This window comes from Dermacentor andersoni, chromosome 2 (genome assembly GCF_023375885.2).
Source record: "Dermacentor andersoni chromosome 2, qqDerAnde1_hic_scaffold, whole genome shotgun sequence".
Lineage (NCBI taxonomy): Eukaryota > Metazoa > Arthropoda > Arachnida > Ixodida > Ixodidae > Dermacentor > Dermacentor andersoni.
Genome location: NC_092815.1, coordinates 136,122,793 through 136,142,600, shown reverse-complemented (window position 1 = coordinate 136,142,600; position 19,808 = coordinate 136,122,793). Strand labels below are relative to the sequence as shown.

Genomic DNA, 19,808 nt, shown 5'->3' with positions numbered 1-19,808 from the left:
CGTAAGAACTGTCTTTCCTTGCCCGGCTGCATGTATATTCGAAAATGGCGTATTTTCACTATCATCATATGGACCCTGATTGGTTTCATCGTGTTTATATTCCCCCTCTTTTTTCATTCCTCATACAGACAAGTACGTACCTTAAGTAAATACGTACTGGGAAATATGCGTCGAGTAGTGCGTTCACACGGCCAGCTTGCTGACCCTAACAAAATTATACATGGCATTCAATTGAATCTCAACAGAACGTTGAGATATATATTGATTGACACGAGTACTTGTTTATCCTTTTCTCGGGGCTGGATTTCACCCATTAACAAATTGGCGCAAGACGCGCTTGCATGATTGGAACTTGCTGGAATGTTATCGATGGTTCTGTGCTTTGTCTGTTGTCATCGGAGCTTGTGCAATCTGACTGTATGCGCGACGCGAATTGTTGTTCTTTCTGGAAGACACACGGGCACCAGCGATTACTCTGGAAACTTCGATGACTCTTGTGTAAAAGCCGACGCGCTTGACTGGCAGATTGGATTTTCGACGATCGCCGGCTGTGTTCGCCGCTATCGTTGTGCTTTGAGCAATGTAACTTGCTTTCGTGGGCACAGGTTCGCCCAATAAGGAGTTAGTTAAGCTATTGACAGTTTCGCTGCTGGGTGCTATTTTTTTTCACCGTCACTACCACGTGACAATATATACAACGTAATATATTACTGTAGTCAATTTAAATACAATATAAATATAGATGCAACATAATTTCTGTGTTTCTGTAAGGGGAATTCCAGAACAATCGACATCATCGTCAAGCATTATTATTGCTCAATACATAGTTAACACTCGTTAACATTACTCAACACGTATTACTTTTCTAAGGATAAGTACAACAATACAAACATAAGTGCGACTCAATATAAATGCAACGCAATTTTTGCAACAATTTCTGTAAGAGGAGCTCCGGAACATTAGACATCGTCGTCGCCGACGTTTATTATTCCAGTCCTGTAAACCTGCATCTGCAAACACTTGTCATTATTTATTTATTTTTCCCCCACAGCTCGCCACCTACCGGCCTGCGATGTCAGGCGGAGGCTTGTACTTCAATATGCGCAGGAAGGCGAGGTTTTTCATGGCCAGTTGCTCGGGATCCTCGCTGCGTACGTCCGCTTTCATCTGCAACCATCGAGCTGAAGTCAGTGACGCGCGCATTCCAGCAGTGCTTACGCAAGCCGCACCTCTGTTCACAGCTACTGCTAGAAAAGTTCAGGACCGGCCAAGCAGGAACAAACAATGCGCGGGCGATTCATTGTTCAAAATGTTGTGGTCGTTGTTTCCCTCGAAAAGTATCGTCAACCGGACTTCTCTGCCTTTTACCTCTTGTTTCTATCTCCCTCAAGACGGTCGCATACCTCTTATGCGCGGGCGATTACTAGAGCGAGGGTGAAAGACGCGAACTACACGCGATGTTGATGCAGATGAAACTAAAATCTGAGGAACATTAAAGTAAACGCGCGGTGCAATTAATATATATGTTAGTCCAGAATTGAGGGAAAAAATCCACAATTTCATTAATGTTCAGGATGATAAAATAGGGACATCATCACTGGAACCGAGCCACAATGGAGGGTAATGTTATATACTATAACAATAAGAGTCTCATATTGATTACACACTAGCATGAACCAGCATGGCCTGCATTAAACTTGTGTCGCTTATGAAAGTCAAAAGCAAGCTTTTCTTAGCTGACTTTCTTTTTTCCGGCTTGTACTTTCCTGTATATCAGTTCACGTGGAAGATGCGTTAACGCACAAATGCGCATGTCGACTTACCGTGATTATGTGCAACAGCAGTTTCTTTCTGAAACTGTATTATACATTTTTAAATAACTATAGCTATGGTGATATACATCTTACAGTTCCTGGTCATGTATAGGCACACCATGTAAACTATGATCCGCAAGAAAAAGAAAAGTAAATGCGCTTACCGTAACACCACACAGTCGCGTGCAAGCAGCAAGAATGTGAGGCCGTGGGTCACGCTTTACAAACCTTGGGGTCCAACTCGGCGAAGACGTCATTCAACGCCTGCAGTAGCTGGTCTGGCCGAAAGGCATCGAAGCTGATGAGGTTGAGCCTCTTGTTGAAAGGTTCCTTGTTCAGTTCCTGAACGATGAACTTCAATTGCTCGCTCATGGTGCCAGCTCGGAAATGCAGTATGCGACCGAAAACGAGGACGGTCGATCTTTGAAGCGGTCCGCCGACTTCCCGCTTTCCCTTCGCCGTCCCGCAGTGGGAATTTGGCTGTCGGAGAGTCTCCAGGGGCAACGCTTTGTTGGTTACCATCTAGGTGGTAACCATGGCAACACTAAGCAGAGCTCAATGGTGGGGCGCTGTGAGCCGCGGGGCGGCGCTGACTACGAGTGCCACGCGGGGGTGATGATGATAGTGATCGTCTTTATTGAGGTGTGTATCTACTCTATGATTCGAGGGGCTATACGGTGTTGTACCCTATGGGCTTCCGAAGACTGTATAGAGTTTCTCACTATATGGAAGGCTGGCGATGATGTGCCTGGATGCCACAGCGTCCTATATATACCACCTGCTGTCGCCGAACAGCGTGCCGAATGATACAGAGCTGTTGATATTATGACAAGCCGGAGATGTCAGCCTTGCTGGCGGCCTGGCATGCTAACCTGGGTGTTGGGTGAACAAATGATATAACGCAGTAATGCTTCCCTGTGAGTTGGGTGAAAGATGAAACGATACACACATTAATGACGAAAACACACTAACTGCACATGCAAACACACACGCATGTAGGTATGTATACATCGCGCGGCCTTGAGCTATTGTCGAGCAAAGAGGGATGAAAATACTCATGGCAATGAGCCAGTATGGTTTCCAGCCGAAAATTTTCTCACTGTGGGATTAGCGGAGCGTGCGCTAGCGAGATAAGCAAAGTATTCCACAGATTCTTTGCCCAGAAGTGACGATGCGGCGTTGTGCAGCCAAAGGCAAAATTGGATTGGATTGGAGCCAACTTTATGCCTGCAGTGCAGTTGGGCGCTCGCGCGCCCCGACGAGGGCTACGTCATCTACGAAGTCGCCGTTACTCGGCGCGGGTCTCCGCTCGCCGTTGCCGGCTCGCTGGGTCCGTGCCTTTCGAGCGCCTCGAGGACCTGCTGGACGGCCCAGAGCTGATCGTCTCGGTCGTAGCTCTTCGCGGCTGGCTCGAGCCGCGGTGGGAGCGTTCTTGATTTTGCTTCTTCTCGATACTTAACGCAGTCCCACACGATGTGCGTGTAGACTGCGGTCTCCCTCCGGCAGACTCGGCACTTATCGGTCGGATATGTTTCGCGGTACATGCGATTCATCAGTCTCGGGCTCGGTAGCGATCCGGTCTGGAGCTGTCTCAGTACTACCGCCTCCGCTCGACTCAGCCTCGGGTGCGGGGGTAGGACAGTCCTGCGAGCCAGGCCGTAGGCCTTCGTGATTTCATTGTAATCCGTCATGCGGTCCTTGGTTCTGAAACACGTAGGACGGTCTGTCGCTGGGGCGCGGTTGCAGACCGTCCTACAGAAGCAAAGGCAAAAAGTATTCGCGGGGGCATTCATTGCACAGAGTGACTTGACAAGCGGAAAAGGGTGGCCTCTTGCTTCCCCCCACTCGTTCGGTTCCTTATTTTTGAGGGTTATTAAGTATAATTCAACCAATTCCTAGAATGGAGAAATGTTTCATCTAGTCTGACGACGTATACCATCTATATCGGGCATTTCTACGAAGACTAAAGATAGCCGCTTTGAAATAAGCTAACTGTTCCTGCGGAGACACACCGTAGGCGATGGCGACCAGTGCATCTCCGAACGGCATGTTTCCGAAGGAACGGCCCTTTTATTTCAAAAAGACTATTTTTAAATATTACTTGAAGTACTCGTGGAAACAACCTTTATAAGTATGCCACAAAACGGGCTGCTGCTTAATAAAATTAGCAGGCAAACACACTAAACAAACGCGGCCTTGAAGGACGCGCTGTGCTATAGTCCCGCATACTCCTGTCTCATACCTGGGTATATTTACGTCTAAAAGGCAGCGCCTAAGCTATGAAAAAAGCCATAGTGACAATCTCAGGGTTAACATTGAAAGGCCGAGGTTCTTTACCATTAGCCTAAATCTACCAGCACGCCCGCATTTTCGCATTCTGCCTCCATGGGAATGTGCCTACCGAAGTGCAACGTCATGCTCTTCACAGACGAAGTCATCCTCTTCGGCAGAAGAATACCACGGTTATACCGAGCCACATCGGAGTATACTGTTATATTGTAATATTAGGATGCACACTAAGAGCTCGCAGTATTTTTCGCATATACTTCTTATCTCATACCCATGCCGGCATTGTGTCCAGGCACAATATATACGTGCGGCCGTAGTTTTATTTCAAGAAAGAATGTCTTGAACTTTCAAATATAGCTGTAGCACAGTTCTCGAGCGCCGAAGAATACCAGCAGTACGTACCTTTGGACCCAGTCATTGGGACACCTTTGCCAGGCTTTGTGACCACTAATGCTTCCCCGTCTTCGCAGTGGCGGGCTTCGACAGCTCTTCCTGCTGTCGAGCACACTCCAAGGTCGGCGCGCATAAGGGGTGTATATATGTTGTTCCGTCAGTGTTTAATGGCATGGGGTTTTAGGCACCGGCGCCGCGTGGGGACGCTTAATGTCTCGACGCCTTTTGTACAGAATCTCAATGGTGCGATAAATGGCGGCGCAAAGCACGTATCTTTAGATGTTCCTCGTACATCTGAAGCGGAGGCAAACGTAAAGCGTTTATACAATTACGTATACAACACACAACTCGATAAGCAGGCACGCAGCCCAGGCGACTGTGGTCGTGTCTAGCAGTGCTTGCACACGCTTTTAGTGAATACAGAGCGCCGCTTCGGTGCCGTTCGAACGGAAGTAGCGGCGCTGATGGCGGCGCTAGCGGGCGCCTGCGTCCGAGGAGGCTGTCCCAGAGGTAGCCGCAGCGGCTGCTGCTTCTGCTGCTGCGGCGGCGGCCATGGCCGCGATGTCTTGTTCGTCTGCAGCCTTCAGAGACCGGCGCCGCTTCTGGATCGACTTGCGTCGTCGCCGGTTTTTCCAGGCGGGCTTCACGGTGCTTCCGCAGATGGTCACCAGGAACGAAAGGACGACAAGCACGATGCCGCCCATGCTCCAGACGTCCGGGTAAAGGTCGAGGAAGGCGATCTGCAGGACAACCGACATGATGATGTCGGCGCTGAACTTGACGGTGCTGACGAAGGCGCCCGATTCGTTCTGTAGCGCCTTGTTGAGGAAGAAGATGGCGCAGAATCCCAGCTTGCTCATCATCACCAGCGTGCCCAAGTAGCGGCCGTCCATCAGCTCGTCTAACGTGCCCGTTGCCATCGCCATGAGCAGCGACATGATGGTGCGGGTCAGGCCGCTGTTGAAGTTCACGAACCTGTGACGGGAAGGGACGACGACTTTTAAGACTAATTACTTGGGAGTGCCGAGGTATGAAAACATGTATTTAATTTCCTGCGCCCGCAATTTCCTCCACGTGGAAGCCGCGAGACAAACGTTGTTCAGCGAGAACTTGCACATGCATGGGGGTTCTTCGAATTTGTGCATAGATGCAGGCGAGACATGCACGCATCCGCTCGTTTTGGCAAACCAGTGTTTAGGGTGGGGAGGGGGGGACTAATGGTTTTGAGCGAGCGCGTTTAGTTGCATGTTTGTTGCGCGCTGAAAAAATCACCAACGAGCTGTCATCACAGACTCACGCGATCATCATCAACGCACATATATGGCAAACGTTGTTCGTCAGATATGTTACAGCGAAGCTGTCTATGGCTGTAGGATTCCGGAATTTCTTCGTGGCGTAACTTCGACAGAAAACTATCATCTATGATTCGTACTCCCAGATGCAATGGCTCATACCCCCTTAGGGAAGAGGCTATAAGCTCTCAGCTAACTGTAGCGAACAGTGCGTACATTCTTTGGAATCACGCATACTACACACAGAAGAGCATACGTTTCTATAAAGAACAAGCTTAAAACAATCATCCCAACCACATGATTGATGATAAGGCGTGCCTGCGCAGTTAAGAATGGCCTGCCGAGGTGGCAACATGCAAGTTTTCTCAGCCAGCTGCAGCTGCGAGCTTTGCGAGCTTCCCCGAAGAGAACCATGGAAGCCTACCACAATTGCTGCGGTGACTCATTTCGTTGGGACCTCGAGGTGCCGCTTCAAGAACCCCTCGGCGCCGTTATGGCTAAACGCGATCGGCGGACCAACTATTGTTACTGAACCTGCCACCGCCGATTTGGTCTGCTGTGAGCAAAGGAGTTCCCGAAGGAATCTATCTGGCGGCAACGTCACACGCGCCTTTCAAGGCGCAAGACAATGGAGAACCGGGGGCCACGCGGCGGGGGTCAGCTTGGGGAATAAGAGGCGCCTCCTTTGGTCAAGAAGTAAGCCCCGAGTTCTGCGAAGCCCGTCTGGCCTCGGTGGGGGCAGTGAAAGCTGTGCGTACGTGTGTGTGTGAGCCCTCCTCCTCCATTAAAACTTCTTTCTGGGCGAGTTGGTGCATACTTGACATAAAGAATTGTAACAGCGCAAACACATGCAACCACAAAGTACCAAGGACGAGACACCTCCTCCTCCAAAAAGGCGGGTCGACTGCGTTGACGTTGGACGCTGCGAATCGGCAGTGAACTGCCGTTTTTTCCTCAACTAGGGATCTAGAGAACACGGAGTGTTTATAAGCGGCTGTTTGTCGCTGCTAGGGGGTGTTCGTCAGTGTGCTCTGTGATCGTACTCGTGAGCTGTGCGCTGTATGTTTGTCTTGCGTGCTCCATTTGGGAGCCACGCTAGACTCGATGTATCTCTTGTTTAAAATCTAAATACTGTAAATAAACTCTGTACGCCTAGTTCTTCCCAAGTTCCTCCCTACGACCTACAACCCTTACAAATGGTGGCAGCGGCGAGATCGTCCGACAACTCCTACAAGTGTACGCCAGCGGTGGTATCGTCCGACAACTCTAATAGCGCCTAGATGCAACAAAGTAGACCCAGATAGGTCGCGAAGCTTCGGGCGAAAAGGGGTTCAGAGCAAATAGTCACCTACGTCAGCCAGGGTGATTATGGGAGCAGCGATCGAAGCGCGACTGTTTGAGGAGGGAACAAGCACTGCCTGCATGGATATACAAGTGCCACTCCATGGGTGTATGTGCTCTCTCACGTCAACTTTGTTCGCTAGGTATGTGCCAATCCTCAATGAATATTTCACGCCAGAATGGTTCACTGAACATATGCCACTGGGGGCATGTACCGCTGTAAAATTAACATCTTCAATACCAACTTGAGTCACTGGGTATGCGCTACTGGGTGCGTACCGCTGGCTACGTACCATTGGGTGTGTATACCACTTCGTAAGTGTCGCTGGGCATGTGCCGTTCTTCACCGTCAAAGAAATCCTTTAAATGTTTTCGGTGTTGGGCGGAATCGAACCTGGCGTCATATATATTCGTCCATCTTGTCAAATATAATTACATTCAGACACGCGCCACGCGCGGGCTTCGCTGCGGCACCGCTAGATGGCACATCGTGTACAAAAGGAAGCACGCGAGAGCGGAGCCCAGCTGCAGTACACGTACGCCTCATAGATGACGCGTTACGGTGGTGGCAGTACAGCGTGTCGCCTCAGTGCTAATCTCATTAACGTCGACATTCCTCATGTGATGGACTCTGCGGGTGTTTCTTTTTCATCGTCACTTTAAACCATATTTAGCTTTCCCTGCCGATATTTTACATTGATCTACATGCAACCTAACGGTACATGTATAAAATAAAAACATGGTCTCCAATCCACGCTTTGAAGGTGGTTGGACAGCGAAGCAGTAAACGACAACTAGAACGCTTACCCATTGCGATGTAGGTTGAAATTATTAACGTGGCGACAGTCGCATGCACGTTACCTAAGTTATTAGCCTAAGACGTTTCGACAGCCTGCGACTTGGCTTGCGCCGCTACTTCGCGCACCTACAAGGAGTGGACCAGAGAGAAGAGAAATTCGCCGCGCCTCGTATGCATGCTGCTCTTCAGGAACCCTCACTATACCTGGCCTTCCCATAGCATTGTCACAACACAAATCAATTGCTAGGCGGGTCCTTCTTTTACCTACGAAAGTGTAGTTACGTCACTGCCTGCTTCGTATGCTACAGACAAGCTGCCGGCGCCGCGGCAGCTTGCGCAACAATATTCTTTACCGAGAAACGCATGCAGGGAACGCTATGTGCTTCGCATTGCATGCAAGGTAATGCATGCAATGCTGCAATGCCTGCATGCAATGCAATGCAATGCAAGCTCCGCTACCTGGTAGCGGAGCTTCCACAGAAGTCCATACGTTCACAACGTGGCGGTTCATTGATGGTTTATAGAGAGCCACTATAGCTCTTTATGAGTCACATAGCCAGTAATCCAAGTTGGTCCGACTAGAGTGGTTTCGAACACGGTTCCCTCAGCACAGTGACCCTACGCTCTACATATTCGACCATGAACTGTACCCAGTGAACCAAGCTGGCGAGAAAACGGTTAGATCCATAAAGAGACATCAGACAGGCAGACAGGCAGACCTACAATGGAAAGTGCGTAAAGTATCCTAGGAATGCTATAACTACATTAAGAAAGACCTAAAAAAAAAGTTTCTTCAGAATTAAGCGCACGCGATCTTGCGAGATAATTAAATTAAATTTTTTTTTTTTAATGTTCCAATGCCAAAAAGGATTGGGAGGAAGAAGCTGTTTTATTGGCTGCATGTCGGGCTCGCGTTCCCAACAGGGCGCAAATCACTATGTGGAGTGAACTCGAGACGCCCAACATGTACTCTATTGGGACTGGCGATTCAAGGCGAGCTCTGCTTTAAACCTGGTACTCGCCCAGATCTGGCTTCAAACTTTGCTCGCATCGTGTTTGTAAACGTGATGCTGGAGACCTATCAGACTCGACCACTGCGACTAATTTTTTGCCTCGTTTCTGCAGCTTTTCCTCCCTGTCGTTTTCTAACGTAATCTCTTGCCAGACTGCTCGAATACCAGCAACTCTGCGGGGTCAACACAGTACCAGCACAACTGGAGTGCTCAACTGTTAGTTGACATGCACAATCGCCAATGACGCTTGCAATTAAAGTTCTCAAGACGTCTCGCTGACAAACCGAAGTTGACATGACATGACAAGAACTTTATTTGAGTGCTGAGGGACTGAGAAAAAGAAAATCAAACCGAAGTTGATTTTCTTTTTCTGAATGAGGGCACCTCTGATGCGCAGAAAGCTCTCCCGTGCACAGTAGCAGTGTTTCCATGGTGTTCTTTCTAAAGTATAGTGTATAACGTTTACATAGCCCAGGTCTTTATGCTGCCCCGAATAGACACACAGATACATAGGGATAGCCAGAAAGTTGACGGCAGGAATCGCGGTAGATAATCGAGTGGCGCCATAAAGTTTATCGAACCAGAACTGAACCGAAAATAAAACAAAAAAGCTTTATATTTGGGTGAAACGGCAGTGAACCGTATGCATTAGGATTTTTCTTTCTTTCTTTTTTTCACTCCGAAATAAAAGTGAAAAAAAAAAACAGCTTTCGGGTCAGATTGGCCACGTTCCCTGGACCTTTTCATCCATGCATTGTCTGCACTTGTGGCTGAACCACGTTACTCCAATTGTATATTCGCAGGGCCAGGAATGGTGAGTCAGCGTATGTTTTTTCTAACCTGTTTGTGACTCGAAAAGAACAGCACGCGTGTCTTTTTTTAGTCAGTTCGCGCAGCTGAGGAGCGCCACTCAGCTTTTGTACAAAATAAGTTTATATTGCCCTGCTGTAATCAATTTTAGGTTAAGCAAACGTACGTAAGCCGGATCAAAACAGTTTGAACCGCTGTTCTGTCGCTCCGGAGCTGAACCGTAACTGAAGCGTTGTCGTTAAATCTGTAGCGAAAGCCGGAACGAAAAAAAAAGAAGTTTCGATCCTGCACTGCGATTTCAAGTGCCGCGCGACGCGCTTACTTGCTAGTGGCGTTCCTCGAGTGGCGATACAAGACGATCAGCATGACCAGCGTGATGGCGCTGCCGAAGGCGTACAAGAATCCGATGAGGCGAGTCTGCGTGGTCTCTTCGTCCCACTCCTTGAAGAAGATGGTGGGCCGCATGACGACCACGACGCCGGAGAGACACAGCGATATCGAGAGCCACATGGTCAGACCCATGTTCTCGTTCATAAAGTACCACGAGAGCAGCGTCACGCACACGGGCACCAGGGTGTACGCGACGGCCAGGTCGCTCACAACCACGTAGCGCAGAGCCTCCGCCTTGAGCATCAGCGACGTCAGGCTGCACAGCCCTCGGAGGACAAGGTCCACCTGCGCCCGTCCGCAGACAAAGTGAAGCCCCAGCCAGGAGTGCTATAACTCAACGTTATTCCATTCAGACTTTCATTCCAATCTCCTGGTGCAAAATTTACGCAATCGTCGACGGCGGTGACCCTCTAGGTTGTGTCGACAGCCCCATCAAACGCTCTCCTCGTTTATTGGAGAGCTAATAGGTGACCTTTGCTTCGTCAAAGCGAATAGCATTGCCTTCCGCGACAGGTTTTAAAAGAGAAGCTTTTCTTTGCGATTATCGCCGGGTCTGAGTGACAGTAGGAGTTGCGTGGTTGTTCTGTGGCCGATTAGGCGAACCAGTGACAGCAGAGGACGCGCGCGATGTCACCGCCGCTGGGCGCTGGGTTCTTTGCAACACCAGCAGGTGACGCTCGCTTCCGCGCATCCGTGGCAGCGCCGCGGAGGCGCATTCGCGGGGGCGGCTGTACGGGGGAAAGATATAAAAGCCAGAAATACGCCAGGACTTCCCGCGACTTTCATCTTCGACCCTTGTACCGCGCTCGCCTTCGCGCATCCGTAGCAGCGGCGGTGGCATTGCGTTAGCCTATCTATAATGTCTGAATACAGCCGTCGGCATGATTCTCCTCTTTATGCACTCCCACAAAAGCTTCGCTGTGTGTAGATTCCAACTCGTTGGATTCGCTGCATTTTTCCTATCTAATTGGCTGACGAGAGGCGAGGCGCGCACACGATAGGAGAGGGCTTTGGTGGGGCAGAGCTAGCGCAGTGAAAGTAGATAACCGGATGTTGAGAGTGGTACCGTCGTCACCAATTGGTCCACTTCCCCTGCCATAGTTTGCGGTGGCTCGTTGACGACTGCGGCGGTTTGCTACGGGGCGTAAAAAATGCCGTCAGAACGCATGATCCTTTAAGATTTGGCAAAGCTATGGTGTATACGTGTCGAAAGGACTCGTCAACGTTATACTGCCAAGGCAACCGTCAAAATGGATGGTCAGTGAAGAAAAACTTCAATCAATTTATGGGTTTTTACGTGCAAAAATCACGATCTGATTATGAGGCACGCCATAGTGGAGGGACTCCGGAATAATTTTTACCAGCTGGGGTTCGTTAACGTGCACTTAAATATAAGTACACGGGTGTTTCTTTTTCTCTTGCATTTCGCCTCCATCGAAATGCGGCTGCCGTGGCCGGCGGTCGATCCCGCAACCTCGTGCTTAGCAGCGCAATACCAAAGCCATTAAGCAACCACGGCGGGTGTCAGTTTTAAGATTTGGCAAAGCGATGTTTTATACGTGTGGAAGAGGACTCGCCAACGTTATACTGCCACGCAATTTATATTATGCCCAAAGAAACGAATACTCGCCAGCAGCTCCAAATACACCGCGCCGGAGCGATAAGTGAACAGCCATTTTCTATTCTTTTCGAAACGGGGAAGTCTCCGACTTCCACAAAACGTTCGCTTTTGTTCGTAACATTAATACATCTCTATTGCATACATGTCACTGACGTGTGGCGTTCCGCGGTTTTGTGATGTCGCGTGCAGATAGGCGTGGTAGATGTGATCCGAAAACATTCACTTGTCGCGGAACGCTAATGGTGACAAAGGCGTAGAATCGGAAATAAATGTTTTTTTTTCTCTTTTATTCGGCCTAATCACGCATAATTAGTGTATAGACGTCGTCTTGAGATGGGGAGCTTTCGTTTTTCGCGAAGCCTCGAGACTGACAGGCTAAGTGGGCGTTGCCAAAAATGTTTTGACCAATCGCGGAGGGCTAAGGAAGGAAACTGTATAGAAAAAAAATTAGGATAGCTTTACGTCATAGCTCAACAGGGCCAGTGTAATGCAATGGTTCTATTCCAATATGATTTTATTCTGTTTTCGCTACGTCAGTGGTACGAGCAGTGCTCCGCCTAAGTTTATCACCAGAATTGGCAGGTTGCGAGCGGTGAATTATAAAAAGATCTATCTATCTATCTATCTATCTATCTATCTATCTATCTATCTATCTATCTATCTATCTATCTATCTATCTATCTATCTATCTATCTATCTATCTATCTATCTATCTATCTATCTATCTATCTATCTATCTATCTATCTATCTATCTATCTATCTATCTATCTATCTATCTATCTATCTATCTATCTATCTATCTATCTACTTGGGTTACTGGGCATGTCTGGGTATGTGCCACTGGGTGTGTGTGTCGCTTGTCAAAGAGTGATCCTCCTTGATGTCAACTTGGCTCATTGCGTACGTACCGTTGGACATATGCCGCTCTTCAATTAATCTATTTGATGATGACACCACAGGTAATTATACGCCGTATGGTACACGCCGCTCTTTTAATGGCAAAAACGTTATTAAATATTTCTCGGCTGCTTGGACGGAATCGAGCGCCCACCATGCATATTCAGACAAACTTATCTGAATGTTTTATTCGCACAGGCGCTGCGCGCGGAATGTAGGCGATGATGTCGCCGAATGGCGCAGCGTGTTCAGCGGGAAGCGCGGGAGAGGAATCCGGCCGCATACACGCCTCGCACATAACGCGTCTCTGCGACGGCAGCACGGTGTGTGGATATTAGCGTCGGCACTAATCGCGAGATGCGTTCTGCCGGAATTTGCTTTTAGTATGACGTCGCCAGACGTCGGCGCGTCCATTTACGGACGAACGAGCGCCACTTCGTACAACAAGCCGGAATGCGTTCCATGTGGTCAGTGACTAAAGCGGATAATACAGTGTAACGCGGTTCGCGCATACTGGGTTATCGCGCGGCGTGATGATCCGATAGCGCATACCCCCCGCTCTGAAAGCATATACGTCACATGCGATTGTCACACGGCGAATTCTACTGGGCTGAACGGGAGCCTTACTGGATATTGACTCTGGATGACAATACCGGTGGCCAATTGGCGCGCAATCGTACCAGGTCGCATCTCCTCATATCCGCGAGCGAAGGTATCGCTACGCAGATGCGTTCCCTACAAGTATCACAGTGAATGAATCGCAGAGGCGCGCTTCTCGCTGTCTGAATCTCGATGGTGCGGGCGCTCTTGCTGTGCAAACAGGGGCGTGACCCAGGTAGGCGGCCCCCTTGGCCCCCAGCGTTATATCTAGGCCTGCGATTTTAGTCATCTTTAATTATATGGGTAACGCTCTTGTGTCCGAGACTACTGTTCTCAAATTTTTAAACGGTTGCAGCCTTTTACGCCAACTCTGAGCCCAAGTTCATCTTCATTGTTATATTGTCCCTTGCGCACCACATCCTTCGTCGTTCTTCCGCCCGCATAACCAGAATATCCGAGATCCCCGGTACACGTTTCAGTGCACCAGCCTTTGCCGAAGCATTGCTCGAGAACTTCAAGGGTCTATTGCGCAATGCCTAGAGAACAGAGCGGTTAACTATATAGCACACATTCAGAGGCAGTGTACGTAGTTATACATGCAGGCCGATTCGTCACATGTGTGTTGTCGCTGGCGTCCCGCTCTCAAATCACTGACACCAGCATCGCTTGAAGAATGCGCTCACGCCGCACATGTAATCAAGCGTTCCGGCATAATCTCAGTTCGGATATCTCTTGTAGAGTCGCAGGATATTCTTGTAGCTGACGTTACGCAAATTGTCTTGCCTTATTTATGCATATGCCGTTCACCAATGTTCAAATGTCACACTGGACGATAATAGGCTGCCTGTGAAGCTATGTTCATGATCGCACACTGTGGGGACGCTGCGACTGCTGATGCAAGTCCAATACGAACTACTAAGCATCAGTTACTATACCGATCAGTTGGAATGCTTTGTAATAAATCTAATCTTATACAAGGCGAATGCTTCAGTGCAACTAGAAGCACTCGAATACGTTATATGCGTGATCTCGTGGTGTCCGTACAAGAGAGAAAAATAAAGGAAGTTTACTGTTCAACTTTGGTTATTGATATAGATTCATAAGTTCATCGGGGTGTCTTAGGCGCCAGGAAGTACACAAAACGAAGAAGATGGGCAACGTGACATGTTGAATATCTGTGCGTGTGCAGCACGCGTGTCCATGTGTTCTGATCAAGATAACTTTACGTCCCATTGAGTTCACGTTCGACAGAAATTATGAAAACGTTAGGTGTGTCGTGTATGAAGTTTTTGGCTTATTATGAGCACAGCAAATCATTACTGAATATTCGTTCTGTATCTATTTTTGTGCGTAATACAGTGCACGTAGCAGATTTATCCGGCGTCCTCGACGAACTAAACCAGGCACAAGCTTGTTCATACATGGTGAAAATAAGGGCCAGGTTGTGGGTAATGTGTAGGAAAAGTTCAATGCGCGTGGGTTAATTACGGCCTTTGAATTAGGTTACATAAGCAAGCACCGCACAGCGTTATGCGTTTTACCAACGCCGTAGAACTTAGCTAGTTGTTATGAACTGTTAACAGCCGCCCAGATGAAATTTAGCGAGAATGGGGGAAAATTATGCTTGATGTGATTGTGAACTTAAATATGTGTTGTTGAAGATCGTTCCTTGCTGAAAAATTCACTGAACAAGTGCTCCAAAGTGCTATATGTGGGCATGGGCAACGTATTAAACGGATGGGTCAAAGAATAAGTCACACGCGGGCAGAGTTTTTAAGTGTCTGGTTTCATTACAGGCAGCTGCAATTCTTAATACAACCTGTCCAAAAGAACAGCTTCGCTTGAACTGGGCTGTGATACTGCAAAACCTCGCAAGTATGCTAGGTGTAATCCTTTCTTTTTTCATTCCAAGTGTATCTGCTATGTTGCTTTTATAAGTGAACGCTCGCTTTGAGGGCTGCCGTAGGTACGAATTATAATAAGTTACATACACTGAGGATATCTTGTTATGTGTCATCAGGATGCAGTTACATGTTGTAGCTCTGCTATAGCTAAATACTCATTGTGAGTACTTTACTGATCGAAGTCGAATGATCTATTTTTGCTGTTGTGAATAAAGAATGCGTTTTTATTTTGTTCGTTTTTGTTATAAAGCTATCAGCTTTATCAGTCAGGAATCTACTCGGTAGAGGGCCTTGTCGACCTAACTGAATGAGGCTGCACGAGAATGAAGGCCCCCTACCTGGACGTGCCTTGGTGCAAATGGATTTTTCAGAGCGAACGCCTCGGGCATGCTGCCCAGCATGTATCCGAAGGCCACGTAGTAGGCTATCTTCGCCTTGGGAATGTGCACCACCTGCTTGATGAGGATGTTGAGCAGGGCCGTCGACAGGCAGTGCAGAAGGGTGAACAGCAAGCCTCGCGCTTTGGCCTCAGTCGCCCAGGAGAACTCTTCTGTGTTGCCCGCCATCGAGACCACGCTATCCGTGGTCACATCTAGCACGGGGCCGTAGAAGCGAGGGGAGGGGCTCAGCGAGGGGACACCCGGATCGGCATTTCGCCCCCGCTTGTGCTCGCCGAGTGGCGTGGCTGGGCATCGCGTACTGGTGCCCTGGCCGGTGTCCACCGTGGCCGTGACACTTGCGCTGTCACTGCCGTGCGATCCGGATATCACCCCGTCTTCGAGGATTCGCACCACCGACGGCGTGCTTCTGGATCTGTTCGTCAACGGCCCTGAACATTGCTGGCTTACCGCGCTGTCATCCTCTGCCTGTGGCCTCTCCTGGACGCCTTCCGCCTCGGTATCCTGCGGGCTTCGCATTGTGGTCTCCGGGGTGCTAGCTTGCACCGATGCTGGAGCAGATGGCGTTGTGGCCGTGCCTTCCGGGCTTCGCGACGTGGTCCTCGGAAGGCTCTCCGGCGCCGATGGCTGAGCTGCTGGAGTCGTAACCCGGATAGATTCCACGTCGTCAGTGCCTTGCGGGCTTCGAGGCGTGGTCTCTGGAATGCTAGATGGCGCCGATGGTGGAGTGAGTGGACTGACGACCCTATCGATTTCTGCGTCTGTGCGTTCTCGACTCATCGACGTAGACTGCGGAGGACTAGCTGTCACCGATGTCTGAGAGCCTGAAGACACGGCCCGGGCAATTTCTGAGGCTTTCCCGTCTGGGCCGGAAAACGTGATTTCAGGAAGCCCACTTGGCGTCGATGGCCGAACAGCCAGAGTCGCAGCCCGGGTAATTTCCGCGTCCGTGCCATATCGGCTGTGCGACGTGGTCTCCTGAAGGCTAGCTCGCGCCGATGGCTGAGGGGCCGGAGCAGTCGCAGCATTCGCGACCGCCTGTTGGCTGCCAAGGCGACGAACTGGTGGCTGTTTACCGGGCGCCGCCGACGTGTGCCGATCTGCCGTCAGCTGTGCGTCAGGTGGCCTGAGCGATGCTGCTTCATCCGCCGTAGCTCCCTCTTCAGGTACCAGCTTTCTTGTTGACGGAGTGTAGGGAAGCAGAGCCAGCGACGGCTGGACATCAGCTGCCGTCGACTTCAATATCCTCGGCTCGCCGTCGCGGAGACTGGACGGTGGCCGCTGGACGGTGGTTGCCGGTGGCTGCTGTGCCGTTGATGGTGGCCTGTCGGGACGCCAGTTCGATGGCCGTCGGCGGTCTGATTTTAGCCCTAGCAGGGTTGTCCAGCGCTCGCTGGTGAACCAATCTGGCGTCAATGGACCGCTTGGTGACGCATACTGTGGCTGCGGTGCCGTTGAAGGGGTGTGCTTATGCTGGTCTGGCGGCTGCTGACTACACGCACTCGCCTGCAGGGTTTGCTGCGACGTCGCCGCTCCTGGCATGGCCCTCGTTTCTGCACTGCTTCGTCCGCCGCCTTCTTTCGGTCGTGTGGACTTGGTCGACGGAACTTTCTTTTTCTTAGAGCTTGATTTCCGTGCAGAACTGGAACGCATGGCGGCGATGAGGAACAAGGGGTGTTGAAAATCCTTCTATTGATTTATCTCCAGCAGAGCACAAAATCGTCCCGATCTCGTTCGGTAGCTGATCGTCTTCTCGCTCAAGGGAGGCGTGGCGCGCGCGGGCGTGCTTGCAGCTTCTTCTTCGTTGCATCTGCGCTATGGCGATGGCGGTATTTTCTGCTTTTTGTTGTCGCTGCGCGGTATTTTAGGGCGGTATTAGCTGCCGACAAAAGTCGCTTGGCGGAGGCGTGTAATTGTGTAAGAACTTGTGTAATTGTGTAAGCGACGCCTTTTATGGGGACTTACCCATTAACCGCATTCGTCCGACGCAACCGATCACGTTTCACAGCTTTCTATTTCTTTTCAGCTTGCCAATTTGGGCATTGTGGAAAGAAATTTATTTCAGAGGAGCTAGCATCTTTAAAAAATAAAGGAAACTGATACAATTGCGTATGGCTCAGTGAATGTGAACCCTGCTGGCCCGCGAAGCGCAGCCACCGAAGAAACTGGCCAGCACGCCTAGTAGTGACGAACTCGCATCTTTATTGACCAAACGCGACTACTGCGGCCCCTTATATATCATAGAGTTTCCTACAAAAATTACTAGAGGGAACTCTGGCGCTAGTGTCTACGGGAGCTGCAATGGGAGTGGTTGTCCCAGCATGGGAATTATGGGAAGTACATGAATTTGTCTAAACTTCGTCCTTTTGGCTTCAAACGGCTTTGTGACTTTGTAAACTCGTCACTTTCAACAGTGTATTGCGTAATAAATAATTAAGTAAGCATCATTAATATTGCCCGATGGCAGGATTAGAACGCAGGGACTCTAGCACAGAAGCCTGATATTGAAACCATTAAGCCACGAACGCATGTGTCGACAAGCGAATGAAACGCCCTTATGAAATTATCGCGGGCATGCCAGTGCCTTGAGACGCTTGGCGCGTTTCGATTTGGCCACCTGGACAAGCTCAATCGTTGCAATTAATAACAATTGTACGCGTTCCCGGCGTCTTCTGCACTTCGAAGAATATAGATTGCGTTGAAATATACGACAATAAGATTTATATAGCGTAATATACAAAGCCACAAGAACGTCTGAATCCACAAGCATGAAGATCAGACAAATCCATGTACTTCCCATCATTCCCATGGTAGGGCAACGACTGCAGCGCCAGAGTTCCCTCTAGTAATTTTTGTAGGAAACTGCATAGAGTTTCTCAACTATATAATGTAGTGAGAAACTCTATGGGAAACTGTATGTTATATATTGCCCGCTAGGCATGGCGCAGCAGCAACACAAAAATGCCGGGCTGCCAGGGGGCGCTGCATTTCAGCAACTTTTAACACTGTGTCAAAAACTATAGCTATCGGTGGCGGTAATCTTGGTGGTTCTTTATTCACTGATGCATCTCAATATCGTTATTTAATTGCGACGTACCATTTTCAAGGTTCAGTGCTACTGATGTCACTGACAGTGCTCTGAAAGGAATCCCTAGTTATCTCAATTCGTAGCGCCCACCGACACCACAACGCGGCACCTCGGCGCTGGAAATTCGTCCGTTGCGCTCTCAAGTCCAGGCCGTGAAAGACTTCTCAGCATCCACTACCCTACGCCAGCTGCGTGAATTCCTGGGCCTAGTGAATTTCTCCAGACGCTTTATTCCGTACGGCGCTGAGCTTCTGCATCCACTGACTGGGCTGCTAAACAAACTGGTCGCCGATTCGGCACTTAATTCTCATCCACCGGACGACTGACGTGCCTACTCACTCAATGATGGGTGTTTCCAGCGTGGTCATCGGCGCTGTTCTGCAACAGAAAATTGACTCCGAGTGGCACAGACTGGGCTTCCTGTCTCAGAAGCTCCAACCTGCCGAGACTCGCTTCAGCGTTTTTGCCCGTGAGCTGTTCGCCATCTACTCCACCGTCCTGCACTTCCGGCAGCTCTTGGAGGGCCAGCCATTTGACGTTCCAACTGATCACAAGGCTCGGGAGTACGCTTTCCGTATGAACTCTTCCAAGTGCTTCTCAGGTAATCTGCCTTTCGTCGCGCCGTTTTCTACTCATTTCACGACATCTGCCATCCCAGCATCCGTGCTACGCAGCGCCTCGTTACACAGTGGTGCGTCTGGTCGAGCTTTAACACCTATGTTCGCCAGTGGGCCCGCTCGTGCCTCGCTTGCCAGACCTCCAAAGTGACCCGCCACACGAAGACTCCCACGTAATTTTTTCTTGTCATCTGGCTGTCGCTTTGATCACGTCCATCTTGATTGGGTCGAACCGCTTCCTCCCTCTCACGACTGCCGGTACATTTTGACAATGATTGACCGCTTCATCCGTTGGCCCACAGCCCTAGCCCATTCTGGACATCACTGCGGAAACGGTCGCCAAAGCCTTTGTTTGAGCATGGGTTTCCCGCTTCGGATGACCCAGCATTGTTACAACTGATCGCTGCCGGCAATTTAAGCGTACTTTCTTCACTTCCACCACTGCCGTACCACGGCATACCCTCCCTGTGCCAACAGCATATCTCAGCGGCTCCATAGCAAGGTCATGGCTGCCCTCACTGAGTGCCTCGATCGAGAGCAC

The 19,808-nt window shown here is 49.7% G+C and overlaps 1 protein-coding gene across 1 annotated transcript in view; it reads right to left on the bottom strand.

Annotated features, from left to right (window-relative positions):
- Positions 1–2,273, bottom strand: part of LOC126540054 (intraflagellar transport protein 81 homolog) — a 30,292-nt gene extending 28,019 nt beyond the window's left edge. Inside the window, exons 1-2 of the mRNA XM_050186861.2 lie at positions 2,043–2,273; positions 1,072–1,167 (exon numbers count right to left, since the gene is read on the bottom strand). Of these exons, the coding sequence (XP_050042818.1) occupies positions 1,072–1,167; positions 2,043–2,186 (240 nt within the window). The 5' untranslated portion in view covers positions 2,187–2,273. The remainder of the gene's footprint in view (positions 1–1,071; positions 1,168–2,042) is intronic.
- Positions 2,274–19,808: the final 17,535 nt, after the last annotated feature.